General features: G+C 38.7%; 4 gene segments (V, D, J or C); all 4 read left to right on the top strand.

Moving 5' to 3' along the window:
* The first annotated feature begins 3,984 nt into the window (after positions 1-3,984).
* On the top strand, positions 3,985-4,533 carry LOC116670539 (T cell receptor beta variable 18-like). The segment is given in 2 exon segments: positions 3,985-4,072; positions 4,196-4,533. Coding segments are annotated over 2 exon segments (396 nt in total).
* An 11,561-nt stretch (positions 4,534-16,094) lies between these two features.
* Positions 16,095-16,752, top strand: LOC116670307 (T cell receptor beta variable 18-like). The segment is given in 2 exon segments: positions 16,095-16,248; positions 16,413-16,752. Coding segments are annotated over 2 exon segments (399 nt in total).
* Positions 16,753-18,440: 1,688 nt separating this feature from the next.
* On the top strand, positions 18,441-19,121 carry LOC116670308 (T cell receptor beta variable 12-5-like). The segment is given in 2 exon segments: positions 18,441-18,594; positions 18,758-19,121. Coding segments are annotated over 2 exon segments (399 nt in total).
* Positions 19,122-20,318: 1,197 nt separating this feature from the next.
* On the top strand, positions 20,319-20,915 carry LOC116670537 (T cell receptor alpha variable 20-like). The segment is given in 2 exon segments: positions 20,319-20,444; positions 20,533-20,915. Coding segments are annotated over 2 exon segments (435 nt in total).
* The last annotated feature ends 470 nt before the right edge of the window (positions 20,916-21,385 follow it).

Here is a 21,385-nt window from a genome sequence, read left to right as displayed (position 1 = left end):
CAGTGCCATCTACTGTACTCAACTAGGGGTTGGTACTAATCAATTAAACTACAGTACAATTCTGTATAGCATTATGCATATTACTTTGAAGGATAATTGGCAAAGTATATACCTTAAAGCAAGCTTCAAGTATTAAATTTAGCAACTTTTCATGCTTCATTACTTAGTCACAAAAACTACTCTGAGTCTGCATCTCCTCGGCACTTCCGGTTACATTTATGGCGTTTTTCCATTATTGGTACCTGCTCGGCAGCGGTGCCCCGTCCTCCTTTTTCCATTGCAGATTAGTACCGCCTCATGCGTGAGGCGAGCGTGGCTGGTTGTCATAGCAGGAAACTAGGCCGGCACGATTAATTGTTTTAAAATCGCAATTTCGATTCACCCTGACCACAATTTAATTTTTAAATAAATGTAATTTTTTGTATGACTTTGGTTCTCATTTAAATTTACGAGCCGATAGATAGATAGATAGATAGATAGATAGATAGATAGATAGATAGATAGCCTTTATTATTAGACTCACGGTCCATAAAATACAACAACATCAACAACAAAAAAGATACAAGTACACAAGACAGACACCAATTAAATAAGACAGCTATACCAGTAATCCCATGAGGGGGACTGGTGTCGCAAAGCACTGAACCTCGGGTCAATCAGATGTAAAATGACAGAGTTACAAGAAGAATTCAGGCGACCGATACATTTGTACATCAAATTCCTCAGTAAAGCGGAGAAATCAATAACTCCTGCTTGACAGAATAATTCACTTGCACTACACCACCTAGGTTTCCTAAGTAGAATGCACAAACAATCATTAAAAGCAACCCGCAGCTTATTGAAGCTTGCCTTTTTGTACTTGACCCACAGGGGGGCGGTGTAAAAAGCAGTACAATATGCTTTAAAGAGGTTTATCTTGACAGTGTCAGAACACCAGGAGAACTTCCTGCATATATAACATGCAACGCTGCCTATACATGTCCTCATCATCTGACATTTGATCTGTTAAGATGTGACCCAAATACTTAATTTTGCAACCAACAGTAAGCACATGCCCCGCAAGATGGAAAGATGGAATGCATCACAAACTACTTTCTTTCTACTTTTCTCTGTGAGTTTTAAAGCGCTCCCATGCGCTGCAGTGCTCTCCCTTCTCTCCATTGAGGCCTCTTGTTTACAGGCTTGTGGTGATGCGTAATGTGCTATAGGTGCCCAAAAAAAAATCTGTTTGGTTAAAATGATCGAGTAAATGTCCTTAGTCTTTGTCAATGTCTTTCACAGAGCGAATAAGGTTCTATCTTTCCGACCGTGACATTCAAGCTGAGAAATTAAATTAAATTGGCTGGTCCCTTTTATGTACAGTATGACAAAATTCAGTTACCAAAATATATATAAATAGCATGCTCTTATTTTAATTTAAAATGTTACAACTTTAATTGACTTGGTTTACATAAAGGTCATCTTTTTGTGATCAAGTTTTTATTTATTTTTTATATACTTAATAAACAAACAGTGACAAACAATTAGGGCAAAAAAAATTGGGAAGTAATTAAAAGATAGGAAAGACGGGAGGGAGGGAGACAAAACAGCGCGCGCGCACACACACACACACACACCTCAAGGAGTCCGCAATGTTCTGCCAAGTGTCCATAGTCTTTCCCGGCGCTCCAAGCATGCGCACTGTGGAGAGCTCCATATACACCACATCCAAATAGGAAGAGGTCCACGTGTGTATAGACAGGTTGTGAGGTAATTCCCAACAGGTTACAATCATTCTCTTCACAGCTGTAAGTCCAGCAAACACAGCATCTTTAAATATTGCTTCATGTTAAGAAGCAACACAACTGAACCGCAGCATTGTCAATGCAGACGGGAGCGATGGACTGAGTGATGGACCTTTACTTCCATTTAAAGTTACACTGACAGGATAGACTCTTTGAGGATTACATCACACAATGCAGTGACACTCCAACCTGCAGCTTGTCATACATGTGTATCTATACAAGACCCAGTTTGACTCTGGTTTATTGGCATTCCTTTAAACTAATCACAATCATCTTGGGTGCCTCTGGGAGGAACTTGTTTTGGTGGAACACGTTCAAAGGTTGTTTTAGTTGTGCAACAGGAAACTCCGATTGGACAGATAGTCTAGCTAGCTGTCTGGATTTACCCTGCAGAGATCTGAGGACCAGGTAACCATAGTCTTCAGAAATCCACCGGAGGTTAGAACGCCAACACAAGGGAAGCAGAAGGTGACGGCCATTCGGCCGAAATGAAAGATATCAAAAAGAAATAGAAGATATCAGACTAAATTTCGGGCGGCACCTAAAAAGATCCCTGAAGTGTAAAGTCGTGGATATAGACTAGTGTCCAACAGAACATGGATATTACCATCATTAAACAAGGTGTCCTCAGGGTGCCTGGATGGCTCATTCTGTAGAACGGGCGCCCACATGTGGAGGTTTGCACCTCAACGCAGTGGGCCCAGGTTCAGCTCCAACCTCCTGCCCTGTGCTGCATGTCATTAGCTTTCTCTCTCCCCTTTCATGTCTTCATCTGTCCTGTCGAATGAAGGCCTAAAAATGCCCGAAAAATAACCTTTAAAAGAAAACAAGGCCTCCCCAGATGATCAATTATTGTCTTTTGCTGTGGATTTAAGGTAATTTACAATAAAAATCAAATGTTAACAGCATCTTCCAGATCTACTCTGTAATTGTTTATCATGTTGAATGGAAGTTATAAGTTATAATCAAGTAAATCCAAAAACTGTGTTAAATGTAAAAGGTTTGTTTGTGTTTCTTTTGTTAGGCACTATTACAAGTGTAATTGATTTAATTATGTATGAATAAAGGTTAAATGAATGGCAGTGATGTCACCCAGACCGCCATACTGTGGAAAGACGAGGGTGAAGAAATGCAACAATGAACTGCTGGCACACCAAAGGGTGCTGGCTACGATCATATGTACTGGTACAGACAGCTGCCAGGAGAAACAATGAAACTAATCGTGTACATAAAGCATGGCAACAATAGAGATCATGATTTTGGAGCTTTCAGCAATTCTCAGCCACCAAGCCTGACGCTGAGTGTGATGTTCACAGTGAAGAATCTGGAGCCTGAAGATAAAGGCTTGTATGTCTGTGCTGTGAGTCAACAAAGTGATACCGAAAAATGTACACACAGTTAGGACTGCAGAAAAGATCATTGGTGCCAACCTGCCCTCCATTCATGAACCTATACAGTACTCTTCCAGAGTCAGGAAACTTCACTGCAGGCCCGTCTCACCCTGTTCCAGCTTCTCCCCTCTGGTAGGCGCTATAGCACTGTACGCCAAAAACCAACAGACTCAAGAACAGTTTCTACCCACAAGACATCACTCTGATGAACAGATGACTTCTGACTCACAGTGTCAAGTTCAATTCTGAGCAATTACCCAGCAACACTGTCTATAAACAGCACCTGTTCACTGGTTCCACTTATTTATTCATCATTCTCATTCTCTTTTTCAGAGCTGTTCATACAGTTCAAATTGTTCATATTGTAATATAATAACATAATACAATTTATTCCACCACCCTTTGCATTATGCCCCATAATTAAAATAATAACTATCATGATTAACTTCTGCATATTTTGAACTCTTCATTGCATTATTGCCTCAACATGTCTATATTGTTTCTGTTTATAGTGTGTATATATATTAGTGTGTATATTTTGATTGGTTGGTTTGTACGTGTAAGCGCACTGTGAGCAATGACGATCCAAAGCAAAAGTCCTCGTATGTGTCCTCATACCTGGCAAATAAAGCTGATTCTGATTCTGATATCCAACAGCTGAACAAAAACCTCAGTGCACTGTTGGCTCTATTAGTGAGTCTATCTGCTGTACTGTAGAGGGACCTCAAGGACCACAAACACTCAGTTACACTTTTGATCGGAAGCCACATAATATATGACACTCCTACCTGCAACTCTATATCTCTGTTCTACACTGAGAGTTTTCTGACTTTCTGAACATGGGCAACATCAAACACGGTCTCATCAGCTTGTTACTATTTCTGCTCTGCATAAAAGGTAAAGTCCAGAACACAGTACCAACTTAAACTTCTATTAGAGGGATAACAAGTTCAAAATTGCTGTTAATGTTCTGCAGTACGCAGGTTTACATGTTCACTTCAGGTTGTTTTTCGCACTCAGGTCTTATTGATGGGAGTGACATCACCCAGACGCCGGACATACTATGGGAAAAACAGGGGTTGAACGCAACAATGAGCTGCAGCGACACCAAAGGTTCTGGCTACTTCCAGATGTACTGGTACAGACAGCTGCCAGGAGAAAGAATTAAACTGATCGTGTTCACAAGACTCGGAAACAAAAACCATGATTTCGGAGTTTTCAGCAAAGAGAAATTCTCAGCCACCAAGCCTGACGCTGCGAGTGGGACATTCACAGTGAAGAATCTGGAGCCTGGAGATAAAGGCTTGTATTTCTGTGCTGGAAGTGAACACAGTGATACAGAGACATTCAACAGCTGAACAAAAACCTCAGTGCACTGTTGGCTCTATTAGTGAGTCTATCTGCTGTACTGTAGAGGGACCTCAAGGACCACAAACACTCAGTTATACTTTTGATCAGAAGCCACACAATATATGACACTCCCACCTGCAACTCTTCATCATCTCATCTCGTTTGTATCGTTACAGCCCTACTGTTAGACTTTGTAAAAATTCAGGTTTTGAGATATTTTAACAAGTTTTATGGTGCTAACATAAATAATAAATGCAAATAAAGCATTTGCATGCGTAATGGCAACGGACAGTGTGCGGGACTTCTTCAACACGTGTTGCTTTTTTTGTTTAACACTACGTAACATTAACTTATTAACTTTAGTTTTACAGTTATTTTTGGAATTTATGATCAATAAACTTAATTTATGGGAAATTATACCTAATGTATGAGTTAGAAAAGCAAAAATTAGCAGTTATTTAAACAAAAATTAAAGGAATGGATGTTGGATAATCACAGACTGGAATACGTCAACTTTAATCAATAGTATTTCAAAACCACTTCAATTTTTTAAACAGCCCAAAATTAATGAAAGTAGAGATTTGTACTTGCCAAAGAGAGTCAATCATGCTATTTGGGGTAATTACAATTGGGTAGTTAAAAAGAACACTGATATAGGAAAACGGGTCAATTTGACCCAAGGACAACATGAGGGTTAAATATTATTATTACAGGTTATTGTGATATTATCATTGATGCTTTAAGTTACGTTACGGAAAACACACAGTAGCTGTAATTGGCAAGAAAAATTGCAGAAAAAAATACGACGCATAATTAGCATGCGTTCTTTACGAGATGTGTAATATTAGGGTTGCAGAATTAATCGAAATTTTTTAAAAGCGTCATTTCATAGGACGCTCCGGGTTTTTTGCATAGCGCATCTACCGTTCCATAAACCACCGTCTGCTCATGTGCCAGTCAGAGTAGTTCCCTGCACCCCGTGCAGCTTAGTTTCTAGATGGAGACAGTCCCAGAGGACAGAGTAACGGGAGGAAAACTCAACAGATAGCAGTCGGTTATACGTCGGTCTCAAGGTTTACCAGTTTACCAGTAAACACAACATTTTGTCATGTCTGTTGTTTTTCAGAAAACAGCAGTGAGCAGTGCTAGTCGGTGCTAGTAGCGTCTGTTAGCTGTTAGCTCCTCTAGGAAGCACCAGCTAATGTTTATATGGATATGGTTTAATTTTGCGTTACATGACCCATTTTGTCTGTAAAGCAGTGCCTGTGTGGGATCTTCCTACTCTCTCTCCTCTTACTCCGCGCCCCGCCACACAGCGCCGGTCCACACTTCTGATATTTGTCTATAGTTTTAATTGTTATTAACACAGCTGTATATTGTTAAGTATGAGGGGCAAACCTGTATTTGTACCAGTGTTTCCGCGGGTAACTCTGCTGTCGCGGTGAAAAACACAGAAGTTATTGAATGCAACTAACTTCAGTTGGTAGAGTAACAGTGTGTGAGACAGAGCCACCTGGACCTGGACCTGGACCAGAGATGTGACCCATGGCCAGAATATCATAGTTCATAAAAATGCAGCGCAGTGACGATACAGACATTTCATACACACGACGTGTGTATCCGCCGTTCGACCCGTGCTGGACCCGTTCATAATGATCAGCCGTCTCTCTGGGAGTAGCGTCCATCACACTCCCTCTCGCAGTTATAAATAGCCTATGTGACGATAAAATTTATTTTGGTTAAAATCAACAAATAATCGTGAGAATAATCGCGATCAAAATTTTGATCAAAATAATCGTGATTATCATTTTATAATAATTATCATAATCGTGCAGCCCTATGTAATAGTACCGTTGATGGTGGATTTAGCAAATCTGCACTTTAGGTTGTAGGTTTATAGGCAAAATGAAACCTCTTTAAACTGATTTTTATCTACAGTATTTCTGTCTGGAAACAACAACTAATAGTGGCTAAGACCATACTATTTGAGAATATACAGATTTGTTGTTTTCTCCAAATATCTAGAAAAATAACTGCTTGAGTTGAAAAGGAAGCTACAGAAATTGTGGCCAAGGTATTGTAGAGGCTATATGAAATTTCACATGTTTTCATGAAATCATTTGTTTTGCTACTTATATTTGTCTTAGACATTGTCATGTTTAAAAAGGTCCCATGGCATGAAAATTTCACTTTGAGTTTTTTTTTTTTTTTTTTACAACATGAGTTCCCCCAGCCTGCCTATGGCCCCCCAGTGGCTAGAAATGGTGATAGGTGTAAACCGAGCCCTGGGTCTCCTGCTCTGCCTTTGAGAAAATGAAAGCTCAGATGAAAAAATTTACTGTATATAGGAATATGAGGACACTGGCGTGAATATCCCGCTCACAACCCGCAAAATGTGTGTGTAATTCAGGCCTGTGTGTTATAACAACAAGGTAAATTGTAATTTCCCTTGTGGGATTATAAAGTAGCCATTTTATTATTATTATTATTATTATTATTATTATAATAATATGCAACTCTAGAGGAGATTTGAGTACCGACTCATGTCACACTCCCACAAACTGCCACACTGATCTGAAATAACCGTCAGACATCGAGTATGTAAATATCTGTAAATTATGGAAAACACATCAAAGACTTCCTACTCAAGCAACCTGGAGTATTTTTTACACCAGCAGGGGGTAACAAAGCTCAACAAATCAAGTCAGGATATCAATAGGACTGGGTTAAAACAATCAATTCCTCAATCAAAACTAATCTTTGTTTAAGTTAGCTGGCATTACTAAAAATCTCAAAATCAATTTTTATCATGTTAAATATGTTTATATAATGTTAGCCTTGTTAAGTAAAAAGTACTTTTAACCTGGTGCATTAAAAGAGAATCAAGGGTTGCTTTTTGCTAACAGTACAATTTACAGCATCAGTTCTGAGAATCTTTTTTTATTTGAATCGGAATCAGATCAATTCAGGGAATCACTGGTGATACCCAGCTCTAGATCACGACCTACACTTCCATTGACTAGACTAGATAACGCTCCTTCCTCCCTCCTGATAAAGCTATGATGTAGTGCTCTCTCTGACACCACCCCTGTTCACTGAACTGTAAGAGTGATGCAGTCAGTTCCACAGGTTCTGAGCTGACAGGACTGGAAGGGGGAACTGATAGTTGAGTGTCAAATCTCATCTTCTTTAACATGATACTTATGGTCTTTACATTCTGTTTTCTTTATCTGCCGGGAAATAATGGTGAGAAACTAAAAAAAATATTCCAAAAAGAGTTAGACACTGCACAGTTAATAATTTCAGTTGTTAAAATCTTTGTTCCCCCCACAGGTGCCTCTAATACCAACAGTGTCTTCCAAACGCCTCCTTTCATCATTAAGAGAACCGGTGAATCGGTTGCCAGTGAGATCAACTGTTCACACAGCATAAAAGATTATGATAAAATTCTGTGGTACAAACAGGACGAGCAGAAAGCTCTAAAGCTCCTGGGATATCTGAATGTGATGCACCCATACCCCGAGGACGACGTGAAAGGAAAAATCAGCTTTGACGGAGTAGGCAGTGCACATTGCCGCCTCAGCGTTTCTAATTTGTCACTAAATGACAACGGTGTGTATTTCTGTGCTGCCAGTCGGCACAGTGCTGCAGATTCCCCTCACGTCAACACAAAAACTCTTATCTGTCTGCAGAGAGACAACATGTTGAGTCTCTAGAACACCTGCAGAAACCCTCCAACTGAGACTTAAGATTTTATCTATTCTGGCACAATTATGACCTCTTCTGACTCTACTCTTTTCTTGTCAAGTTGATTTCTGGGTAGGGCTGCACAAGTAATCACAATTTTATCAAAATTTTAATATGGAGTACTGCAATATCCAAATTGCAGGAGGGGGGGGGGGCATTTCTGTTAAAGGCAAAATATGTGTCAAACTTTTCTGAATGAAGTAGTGCTCCAGAGAAGTCCCTACAGACGGAAAAAAATCAGTCAATCAACATTTATTCATATAGCACTTTACAGCAACCAACAGGTGTCCAAAGTGCTTTACAAGTGCTAGACAAGAGAAGAAAAAAAAAAAAATGAAGCATAGAAACAGTAAAACAGATAAAATTGCCTATAATCATCAGAAAAAGAGTTGTTACTGCATATTAAAAGCCATTCTAAATAAATAAGTTTAAGTTTTGATTTAAAATGAACAACATCAAAAAAGATCTTTGTTTTGTACAGATCCTCGCAAAAATTACACTAAATAAATCAATTACATTTTTTAAATTTTATTATTTTTCAATGAGAATTATACAAATAGGATCTTCCCCTCAAATATCGTAAATCATATTGCAATTGCAATATCAGTCAAAATAATCACAATTAGATAATTTCCTCATATCATGCAGCCCTGTTTAAGAGGAATTTATTTGGCGGGACGGTAGGGGGGGCTTGACATGCAGCAAAGGGCCACAGGTTGGAATCAAACCCACAGCCGCTACAGTAAGGACTGAACCTTTGCACATGGGGCGCACCATGAGTGAACTGTTATTAAGGTTTACAATTAATAGTAAAAAGAAACTTCCCTTCAATTTTAAAATCTGGATGAGACTGGACCACATGTTATATAGAAGCATCTAGGGGTGTTATCTGGATGAGACTGGACCACATGTTATATAGAAGCGCTAGGGGTTTCTGGATGAGACTGGACCACATGTTATATAGAAGCATCTAGGGGTGTTATCTGGATGAGACTGGACCACATGTTATATCGAAGCAGCTAGGGTGTTATCTGGATAGAGCTGGACCACATGTTATATAGAAGCATCTAGGGGTGTATCTGGATGAGACGGACCACATGTTAATAGAAGCAGCTAGGGTGTTATCTGGATGAGACTGGACCACATGTTATATAGAAGCAGCTAGGGGTGTTATCTGGATGAGACTGGACCACATGTTATATAGAAGCAGCTAGGGGTGTTATCTGGATGAGACTGGACCACATGTTATATAGAAGCATCTAGAGGTGTTATCTGGATGAGACTGGACCACATGTTATATAGAAGCAGCTAGGGGTGTTATCTGGATGAGACTGGACCACATGTTATATAGAAGCATCTAGGGGTGTTATCTGGATGAGACTGGACCACATGTTATATAGAAGCATCTAGAGGTGTTATCTGGATGAGACTGGACCACATGTTATATAGAAGCATCTAGAGGTGTTATCTGGATGAGACTGGACCACATGTTATATAGAAGCATCTAGAGGTGTTATCTGGATGAGACTGGACCACATGTTATATAGAAGCAGCTAGGGGTGTTATCTGGATGAGACTGGACCACATGTTATATAGAAGCAGCTAGGGGTGTTATCTGGATGAGACTGGACCACATGCTATATAGAAGCAGCTAGGGGTGGACAACGTGTACAATTCAGAAGGTGTCACGACTTGATTCCGCTTTTTAGGCTCACAATTCGATTCAATATCGATTTGATAAAAAACATTCACAGCATATATATCCATATCATTCATGTGGATTTGTTTGTTATTTTAATATTTTATGTTTATGTTATGTGTGATGTCTGTAAGCTACTGGGAACTTGAATCTCTCCTTGGGGATCAATAAAGTCTACCTACCTACCTACCTACCTACCTATCAATCTATCATGTGATGTGATTGCAGTAGAAATACAAATCAATATTTGTAAATCTATGAATTGATTTTGAATCGGTAAAGCTTGAATTGCATATTAATTTTGCACGCCCCTAGAAGCAGCAGGACAACAAGGGTCACTACCAGAAGAACTGTGTTGTACATCACAGACATAGCCGTCTGTACATCACAGACATAGCAGTCTGTATATCACAGACATAGCAGTCTGTATATCACAGACATAGCAGTCTGTACATAACAGAAAGTAACAGTCTGTACATCACAGACATAGCAGTCTGTACATAACAGACATAGCAGTCTGTACATAACAGACATAGCAGTCTGTACATAACAGACATAGCAGTCTGTACATCACAGACATAGCAGTCTGTACATAACAGACATAGCAGTCTGTACATCACAGACATAGCAGTCTGTACATCACAGACATAGCAGTCTGTACATAACAGACATAGCAGTCTGTACATACTGCCTCATCTCTGGCGTTGCCTTTACAAGCTTGCATTGTTTTTACATACTGCTGCTACTTCTGTGAAGTATTTCTGCATTTTAACGTATTGTAGAGATGCATTAATCCAATACTGACTTAAATAGCTGGATTGAGTATCAGTGACGATGGGGCCGATCTTTTCCGGTGTTTCTATACTAAATACATTATATACTGGAACTCTCAATAAAGCTTTGACCTATGTGTTGCTGCATTTAGGTTTACACTTAAATTTTAATTCCTGTAAATTTTAAAGATTTGTTTTCTAAGCCGCTGGTGCACGATTTAATATTTTAATTATCAGTAATAATTCTGTAAATGTATATGTACGTACAGTATTTGTTACATGTTGTTTTGAAAGCAATGTTTAAGCCTGGTTAAGCCTGATGTTGCCAACACATCTAAGACCGGTCCCAGTCCCTTCCACACAGTGAGGCATACAGCACGTTATGTGATTAAACAAGGGTATGGGATCAGTATTCGGTACCGGCCGATACCCAATGTCCAGGACGGGGGACAGGAAAGGTAAAGACGGTGCATCCCTATTGTATTGTATTGTATCATACTGTGTTATACTGTAGTGCTTGCTGAAGCATTGTGCTAATAACATTAGCTCGTTCGTAACACTAACACGTAAAAAACGTGCCGAGGGATTACAGATGAAAATTAGCTTATTATTTTACTCTGGCTCATTTTCATTGAAGTGGAAATTGAAATGTTGATTAATGTGCCTGGTAAGTAAATAAATAAATGATCTGATTACTGTTTCTTAACTGTTTAGTGATGAAACACAGGATGATCACTCATGTGATTTTGTTTCAAAAATGTCTATTGGTTTATCAAAAATCAAATAAAAGTAAAACGTATCACGTCATCAGATCTGGCCTCGGCTGTTATGTAACTGATCTAAAGTAAAGGTAATCTACAGGGGAGGGATGTACTGTAGGGGGACAGTACCACTATAGTAGTATAGTATAGAGAATTTATACAGAGCAGCTCACATGATCCCATCACGCAACGCAGGACATCCTCCTTGCAGCTCTTCATGCCTCTATAGCTAGGCTGTGTGTGCCTCTGGCAGTTTGGGTCAAACAACATGGATCTCAGCATGATTAAAAGAGGCCTCCCAGATTATCTGTCTTTTTGCTGTGGACTACAGGGTAAATTACAATGTAATAAAATGTGGATCCTGATTTTAAAAAAAAAATTTTAAAATCAAAAGTTTGCTCTCATTAGAACGTTTGCCTTTTAGAGCGTGTCAAAAATACATACAAAACAAAAGTGGCTTTGGAACCTCACTGCTTTTCACACGGTGTCAGATGGGCTGGTTTACCCCGACCTCCAACTTGGGAAAAACCCGGATGAAAAGGCCCAAAAAACGCAGCCATACCAAGGGGGCTCGTTTTTCCCGAGATGGTACGAAGCTGCCGGGGAAAAAAAGGAATAATCGGTTACAAGAACCGCCCAGCAGAGATCATGTTTGGAGTTTTCAGCACAGAGAAAACTCAGCCCCCCAAGCCCGACCGGAGTGGGCTTCAAGTGAACATCTGGACCTGAAAATAAAAGGGTTGTTTTCTTTGTGATCAACCAGTGATACAGATGATTCAACACGAACAAAAACCCTGGTGCGCATGTTAAATGATCCCATGTCTGTGGGGGACCTCGGGACACAAATACTCAATTTACACTTGATTCACCAGGGGTTTTTGATAGAGCGCCCGAACTAACCTTACTGTAATGTACAAGGTTTTAATGAGGGGGGTTAGGGGGGTTTTATATAAAAAAGGGTAGTCACAATATTTAAAATCCAGTTTTAACACGTTACTCAAAGGTTGCTTTTTTTGAAACCCAAAAGACAGTGAAAAATTTTTAACAAAAAAAACAACAAAAAACCTTTAACTCCCTTTAAAAACTTTTCCCATTAATTCTTTTCATTCGAAAACCCAAAAACTAAATAAAAAAAAAAATGCATTGCAATAGTAAAGTGCAAAAAAAAAGGTTTTTTTAGATTACATGTTTAAGTATGTTTAGGGGCCCAAAATTTTTAGCGATTAAGATTAAAAATTAAATTTGGTTTTGGGGGAACAAAAGGATTTTTAGGGCATCTCAGATTCTCTCTGAAAAATTTTTCTAAATTCGAATTCTGATTTTTGTTTCTGTGCTGTACATCTGAAAACCGGGACAAAAAAACTTCTTTACCACCAAAACCCCCCGTATTTCATAATAGTAAAATTAAAAAATTTAGAAAAAACCTTTTTATTCATGAAAAAGGGCATTTTGGATCGATAAATATAATAGGGCTAAGATATTTTTATTTCATTTACAATTAATTGGTGATTTTTCTTTTTAACCATTCAAAGATAAAAGTAAATGCGAGAGCTCAGATGAATCTTTAAAATTGGTTTTTTTTGTCCCAAAATGCAAAAAATGTTTAGTTTTCAATGACGTGGAACGGAAAAAAACCAAAAAATTTTTTTTTTTTACTTGAAAAAAAAAAAGTCAAACAAAAAAGTGCAGATTAAATTTCATCAAATAAAAATTTTTTTTTTGCTTTACTTTTAGAAAGATATGACACATCAAATTTTTAATCAATTCAGGCAACCCCCCGGGGCAATTCAACTTTCAATAAAAGCCCGCTGCCAAAACCAAAAAAAAAATAAAAAAAAATAATAAAAAATAAGTGTAGATAAAGGGTAGAGAACTAAATTAGTGCGGTTTTATTTTAAGCTTTTGTGGTAGTAGTCAAATCCGTCCACAGGCTCACAAAACGCTGCACTTGTTTTTGGGGAAATTTTGATAAAGAGCCCCATTCCCTTATCTCGTTTGGGGCCAACCCTCTCCACAGGGGTGGGGAAGGTCTGGTTAGCCAACTAGCATTTGGGGATGAGAGGAAAACTGCCCCGGGTTTAATGGTTTATTTTAAAACCAATAAAACGTCAGGCTGCAGAAAATGTGCCCGACCCACTCAAAATATTAGCGAAGGAAAATGAAAAAACAGATAGCAGATAGTTTTCCCACCAAAAATCAAAATAAAAGTAAAACGATCAGCCTCATCGGGCCTCGCTTTTATTGAAAAGATTAAAAAAAGGAATCTACAGGGGAGGGATTATGTGGGGGGCCCGTACACTATGTAGTATATATAGAAAATTATACAGAGCAGCCACTGATCCATACCAACGCGTAACTCCTCCCTGCAGTTTTCTGCCCTATGCTGGGTGGGTGCCTCTGGCAGTTTGGGTCAAACAACAGTTCAGCATGATTAAAAGAGGCCTCCTCGATTACTGCTTTTTTTGGGAACAAAGGGAAAATTACAAAAAACATACTGTGGATTGATTTAAAAAAAAAAACTTTAAAGACAAAGTTTTCTTCATTTGAAAGTTTGTCCGCTGAGAAACGTGTCAAAGTATCATACAAACAAAAAGATTTGGTTTTGGGAAACCCCAGCTTTTACCAAAGGGGTCATCAAAAGGGATGGTGTTACCCCAACCCCCCACGTGGAAAAACACGGGTAAAAGGAAAACAATAATGCGCCAACCAAGGGTGCTGCTACTCCAGTGTAGGGGGCAGACGTGCCAGGAAAAAATGGGAAATAACGTGTTCACGTTGGACAAGATCTGATTTGGAGTTTCAGCAAAGAGAAATTCTCGCCCCCCCAAACCTGACGCTGGGGGGGACATTACAGTGAACAAACGGAGCCTGGGTAAAGGCTTTTATTTCGTGCTGGAGTCAAAACATGTACAGTGCATTTAACGCGAAAAAAACCCCGTTTTCAGCACTGTTACGATCCCCTGTATGTAGGGGGGGCCTCGAGGACCACAAACTCAAGTTACATTTTATTCACCTGTGGGTTTTTTATGGCACTCCCGCAAATAACCCTTTTTGTAATGTACCGGTTTAATGAGGGAGTTAGGGTGGTTGACATGAAAAATTTAGTCCCCCCAAAATTTAAATCCCGCATTTTAAATATTATCAAAAAAGATGTTTCATTTATTGACCTAAAAAAACGGGAAAAGTTCAACAACCAACAATCAAAAAACCTTTAATCTTTTAAAACTTTTTCCCCCTTTGAACTTTTTTCTTCAGAAACAAGACTAAAAAGGAAAAAGAATGTATTCAAAGTAATGGAAAAAAAATAGTTTTTTTTGATTACTGTTAATGTGATTGTTTTTTGGGGCCAAAAACGTTTTCGATTTAAAAATTTTAAAAATTTCATTTGTTTTGGGTGGGGGAAAAAATGGATTCTTAGACATCTCTAGATTCTCTCAAAACGATTTGATTCTAAAATTCTGAATTCTGTATTTCTTGTGTTTCTGTGCTGTACATCTAGAACCACAGTGGTACAACTAACTTGCTTCACCACTCAAAACCCCCTGTAGTTTCCCATAATATTGTAAAATCTAAAATATGAGATAAACCATTATTATTCATGAAAAAGAGGCATGTATGGATCTAGATAATATAATAATAGGGCTGCAAGTCATATATTTTATTTCATTTACAATTAATCTGGTGATTATACTCTTCATTAACCATTCAATGTATAAAATGTCAAATGCGTCAGAGCTCAAGATGACATCTTCAAATTGGTTTTGTCTGTCCAACATGCAAAGATGTTCAGTTTACAATGACGTGGAACAGAGAAAAACCAAAATGTTTGTTTTTTATGCTTGAAAAATGAAAAGTCAATTATCAAAATAGTGCAGATTAAGTTTTCAGTCAAATAAATTGTTTCTGCTTTGACTTTTAGAAAGAATAGTGCACACATCAACTTATTTAATCATATTCAGTGACAAGCCCCTGGGACAATTCAACTTTTCAATAAAAGCCTGATGCACAAACGTCAAAAAAGAATCAAAAGAAATAATAATAATAATAAAGTGTAGATAAAGGCTAGAGAGACTAAATTAGTGCAGGTTTTATTATTACGCTTATGTGGTCAGTATGTCAAATACACTGTCACACAGGCTCACACAAACTGCTGCACTTGTGTTTGGAAATATCTGATATAAGAGTCCAACTTCACTTAGTCTCGCTTTGCCAGACCCTTCTCCACAGCGCGCTGGAGGAAGGTCTGGTTAGTCCAACATGGCATTTGAGGATGAGAGGAAAACATGCTCCGGTTTAATGGCATTACTTTAAACCAATCAGAATCGTCACGGGCTGCAGTAAACTGTGCACCGAGCCACTGCAAAATAGTTAGCGAAGGAAAACTCAGATATAACAGATAGTCTAGATAGCTTTCTCACCAAAAATCAAAATCAAAGTAAAACGTATCACGTCCTCAGCTCTGGCCTCGACTTGTTATTGTAACTGATCTAAAGTAAAGGTAATCTACAGGGGAGGGATGTACTGTAGGGGGACAGTACCACTATAGTAGTATAGTATAGAGAATTTATACAGAGCAGCTCACATGATCCCATCACACAACGCAGTGACACTCCTCCCTGCAGCTCTTCATGCCTCTATAGCTAGGCTGTGTGTGCCTCTGGCAGTTTGGGTCAAACAACATGGATCTCAGCATGATTAAAAGAGGCCTCCTCAGATTATCTGTCTTTTTGCTGTGGACTACAGGTAAATTACAATGTAACATACTGTGGATCCTGATTTAAAAAAACAACTTTAAAGTACAAACGTTTGCTCTCATTAGAACAGTTTGTCCGCTGAGAAGCGATGTCAAAGAATATCATACAAATCAAAAAGATTGGCTTTGGTAACCTTCACTGCTTTTCACACAGGTGTCATCAATGGGACTGGTGTGACCCAGACCTCCACACTGTGGAAAAACACGGATGAAAAGGCAACAATGAACTGCAGCCATACCAAGGGTGCTGACTACTTCCAGATGTACTGGTACAGACAGCTGCCAGGAGAAACAATGGAACTAATCGTGTTCACAAGATATGGCAACAAAGATCATGATTTTGGAGTTTTCAGCAAAGAGAAATTCTCAGCCACCAAGCCTGACGCTGAGAGTGGGACATTCACAGTGAACAATCTGGAGCCTGGAGATAAAGGCTTGTATTTCTGTGCTGTGAGTCAACACAGTGATACAGACGCATTCAACAGCTGAACAAAAACCCCGGTGCAGCACTGTTAACATGATCCCATGTACTGTAGGGGGACCTCGAGGACCACAAATACTCAAGTTACACTTTGATTCACCATGTGGGTTTTGATAGAGCAGCTCCAGCAACTAACCTTTACTGTAATGTACACAGGTTTTACTGATGGGAGTTAGGGCTGCTTGACTATGAAAAATTATAGTCACAATATTGAAATCCCAGTCATTTAACATGATTACTAAACAAAGATGTTGCATTTATTGAACCTAAAAGACAGTGAAACAGTTCAACAACACAACAATCAAAACACCTTGAACTCCTTTAATACTTTTCCCATTAGAACTTCTTCTCATTCAGAACACAAGACTAAATAGGAAAAAGAATGTACTTGCAATATGTAATGTGCAAAATAAGAGTTTTTACAGATTACAATGTTAATGTGATTGTTTAGGGGCCAAAATCGTTATTGCGATTAAAGATTAAAATTTCATTTGTTTAGGGGTGGGGGAACAAAATGGATTCTTAGATGCATCTCTAGATTCTGTCTAGAACGATTTGATGCTAAATTCTGAATTCTGTATTTCTTGTGTTTCTGTGCTGTACATCTAGAACCACAGTGGTACAACTAACTTGCTTCACCACTCAAAACCCCCTGTAGTTTCCCATAATATTGCAAAATCTAAAATATGAGATAAACCATTATTATTCATGAAAAAGAGGGATGTATGGATCTAGATAAATATAATAATAGGGCTGCAAGTCATATATTTTATTTCATTTACAATTAATCTGGTGATTATACTCTTCATTAACCATTCAATGTATAAAATGTCAAATGCGTCAGAGCTCAAGATGACATCTTCAAATTGGTTTTGTCTGTCCAACATGCAAAGATGTTCAGTTTACAATGACGTGGAACAGAGAAAAACCAAAATGTTTGTTTTTTATGCTTGAAAAATGAAAAGTCAATTATCAAAATAGTTGCAGATTAAGTTTTCAGTCAAATGAATTGTTTCTGCTTTGACTTTTAGAAAGAATAGTGCACACATCAACTTATTTAATCATATTCAGTGACAAGCCCCTGGGACAATTCAACTTTTCAATAAAAGCCTGGTAAACAAACGTCAAAAAAGAATCAAAAGAAATAATAATAATAATAAAGTGTAGATAAAGGCTAGAGAGACTAAATTAGTGCAGGTTTTATTTTTACGCTTATGTGGTCAGTATGTCAAATACACTGTCACACAGGCTCACACAAACTGCTGCACTTGTGTTTGGAAATATCTGATATAAGAGTCCAACTTCACTTAGTCTCGCTTTGCCAGACCCTTCTCCACAGCGCGCTGGAGGAAGGTCTGGTTAGTCCAACATGGCATTTGAGGATGAGAGGAAAACATGCTCCGGTATAATGGCATTACTTGAAACCAATCAGAATCGTCACGGGCTGCAGTAAACTGTGCACCGAGCCACTGCAAAATAGTTAGCGAAGGAAAACTCAGATATAACAGATAGTCTAGATAGCTTTCTCACCAAAAATCAAAATCAAAGTAAAATGTATCTCGTCCTCAGATCTGGCCTCGGCTTGTTATTGTAACTGATCTAAAGTAAAGGTAATCTACAGGGGAGGGATGTACTGTAGGGGGACAGTACCACTATAGTAGTATAGTATAGAGAATTTATACAGAGCAGCTCACATGATCCCATCACACAACGCAGTGACACTCCTCCCTGCAGCTCTTCATGCCTCTATAGCTAGGCTGTGTGTGCCTCTGGCAGTTTGGGTCAAACAACATGGATCTCAGCATGATTAAAAGAGGCCTCCTCAGATTATCTGTCTTTTTGCTGTGGACTACAGGTAAATTACAATGTAACATACTGTGGATCCTGATTTAAAAAAACAACTTTAAAGTACAAACGTTGCTCTCATTAGAACAGTTTGTCCGCTGAGAAGCGATGTCAAAGAATATCATACAAATCAAAAAGATTGGCTTTGGTAACCTTCACTGCTTTTCACACAGGTGTCATCAATGGGACTGGTGTTACCCAGACCTCCACACTGTGGAAAAACACGGATGAAAAGGCAACAATGAACTGCAGCCATACCAAGGGTGCTGGCTATCACCAGATGTACTGGTACAGACAGCTGCCAGGAGAAACAATGAAACTAATCGTGTTCACAAGAACCGCCATTAAAGATCATGATTTTGGAGTTTTCAGCAAAGAGAAATTCTCAGCCACCAAGCCTGACGCTGAGAGTGGGACATTCACAGTGAACAATCTGGAGCCTGAAGATAAAGGCTTGTATTTCTGTGCTGTGAGTCAACACAGTGATACAGATGCATTCAACAGCTGAACAAAAACCCCGGTGCAGCACTGTTAACATGATCCCATGTACTGTAGGGGGACCTCGAGGACCACAAATACTCAAGTTACACTTTGATTCACCATGTGGGTTTTGATAGAGCAGCTCCAGCAACTAACCTTTACTGTAATGTACACAGGTTTTACTGATGGGAGTTAGGGCTGGTTGACTATGAAAAAGGATAGTCCCAAAACTGAAATCACAGTCATTTAACACGGTTACTCGTTAACTTTTGGAAAGATCATGCATTTATTGAACTTAAAAGACAAAACAATCAAAACACCTTGAACTCCCTTAATACTTATCCCATTAGAACTTCTTTTCATTCAGAACACAAGACTAAATAGGAAAAAGAATGTACTTGCAATATGTAATGTGCAAAATAAGAGTTTTTACAGATTACATTGTCAGTGTGATTGTTGAAATACTCATTTCGAGTAAAATTTCATTTATTTAGGGGTGGGGGGGGGAATGGATTCTTAGATGCATCTCTAGATTCTGTCTAGAACGATTTGATGATCGATTCTAAATTCTGAATTCTGTATTTCTTGTGTTTCTGTGCTGTACATCTAGAACCACAGTGGTACAACTAACTTGCTTCACTGCTCAAAACCCCCTGTAGTTTCTCATAATATTGTAAAATCTAAAATATATGAGATAAACCATTTTTATTCATGAAAGAGAGGCATGTATGGATCTGGGTAAATATGATAATAGAGCTGCTAGTAATAAATTTTTTTCATTTACAATTAATCAGTTGATTTAACTCTTCATTGATCATTCAATGTATAAAATGTCAAATGCGTCAGAGCTCAAGATGACATCTTTAAACTGTTTTTGTCTGTTCAACATGCAAAGATGTTCAGTTTACAATGACGTGTTAACAGAGAAAATCCGAAATGTTTGGTATTTTTTCTTGAAGTATCAAAATAGTTGTACATTAAGTTTTCAGTGAAATAAATTGTTTCTGCTTTGACTTTTAGAAAGAAGCACTGAAGCCCCTCCGGATGTGCAACGCAAAGTATACAGATTAAACTTCACCCAACCTTCACTCACTCACATGTGCAGTATTTCTCACACCGACAGGGGGAGATAAACTAAATAGTTGCAACCTTCCACCTTCAGAGAGATTACACTATCGGCAGAGCAATACCCTCCTGATAAAGCGAAAGCTGTGACGTAGACAACGGACACCTTCCCTGGTTGTGTTATATTAACAGTGGGAGAGATGAGCTTGTGTCCACAGGTGCTGAACTGAAAGGAAAGCAGAACGTAGTAGAACTTCTTAACTATGTTGATTCTGATCTTTATATTATGTTTCCTTCATCTGCCGTGGAATGAGGGTGAGAATATCAAACAGAGTAGAACACCGCACAGCTAATAATCAAAAAGTAGGTTTAAAATAGCATCTGCTTCTGTTCCCCCCCACAGGTGCCTCTAATACCAACAGTGTGTTCCAAGCGCCTCCTTTCATCATTAAGAGAACTGGTGAATCGGTTGCCAGTGAGATCAACTGTTCACACAGCATAACAGGCTATGATCGAATTCTGTGGTACAAACAGGACGAGCAGAAAGCTCTAAAGCTCCTGGGATATCTGAATCTGGGCACCCCATACATCGAGGACGACGTGAAAGGAAAAATCAGCTTTGACGGAGATGGTCGTACACATTCCCGCCTCACTGTTTCTGGTCTGTCATTAAATGACAACGGTGTGTATTTCTGTGCTGCCAGTCAGCACAGTGCTGCAAATTCCCCTCACGTCAACACAAAAACTCTTATCTGTCTGCAGAGAGACAGCATGTTGAGTCTCTAGAACACCTGCAGCCAGCCTCCATCTAAACAGAGCCTTTGAAGATTTAAATCTTGTTTTTTGACGCAATATCCAGCCCTTCTGAGGTCATGTTAGAGGCCCAAAAAGATATTCATACTGTTCTGCTTCCTGCAGTCTGTTCAGGTTTATCTTTTGGTTTAAAAAAAAAAAAAAAACATCCCCACATTGTGTAAGACTCTCATCACATTTAGTACAGAAGTATCATCCAGATTCTTTTCCAAGATCACCGCAAAGTACATCACATAAGATTTGTCTTCCTCAGCCTTACTGATGTTACTGAACTCGTGCTCTTTGGATGTTTTTTTATAGACCTTAGTGGTCCCCTAATACTGAATCTGAAGTCTCTTTTATATAGACCTTAGTGGTCCCCTAATACTTTATCTGAAGTCTCTTTTATATAGACCTTAGTGGTCCCCTAATACTGTATCTGAAGTCTCTTTTATATAGACCTT

The sequence above is a fragment of the Etheostoma spectabile genome, chromosome 20, assembly GCF_008692095.1.
Source record: "Etheostoma spectabile isolate EspeVRDwgs_2016 chromosome 20, UIUC_Espe_1.0, whole genome shotgun sequence".
Lineage (NCBI taxonomy): Eukaryota > Metazoa > Chordata > Actinopteri > Perciformes > Percidae > Etheostoma > Etheostoma spectabile.
The sequence above is the reverse complement of the archived record's forward strand: the minus strand, read 5'-3'. Positions and strand labels throughout refer to the sequence as shown.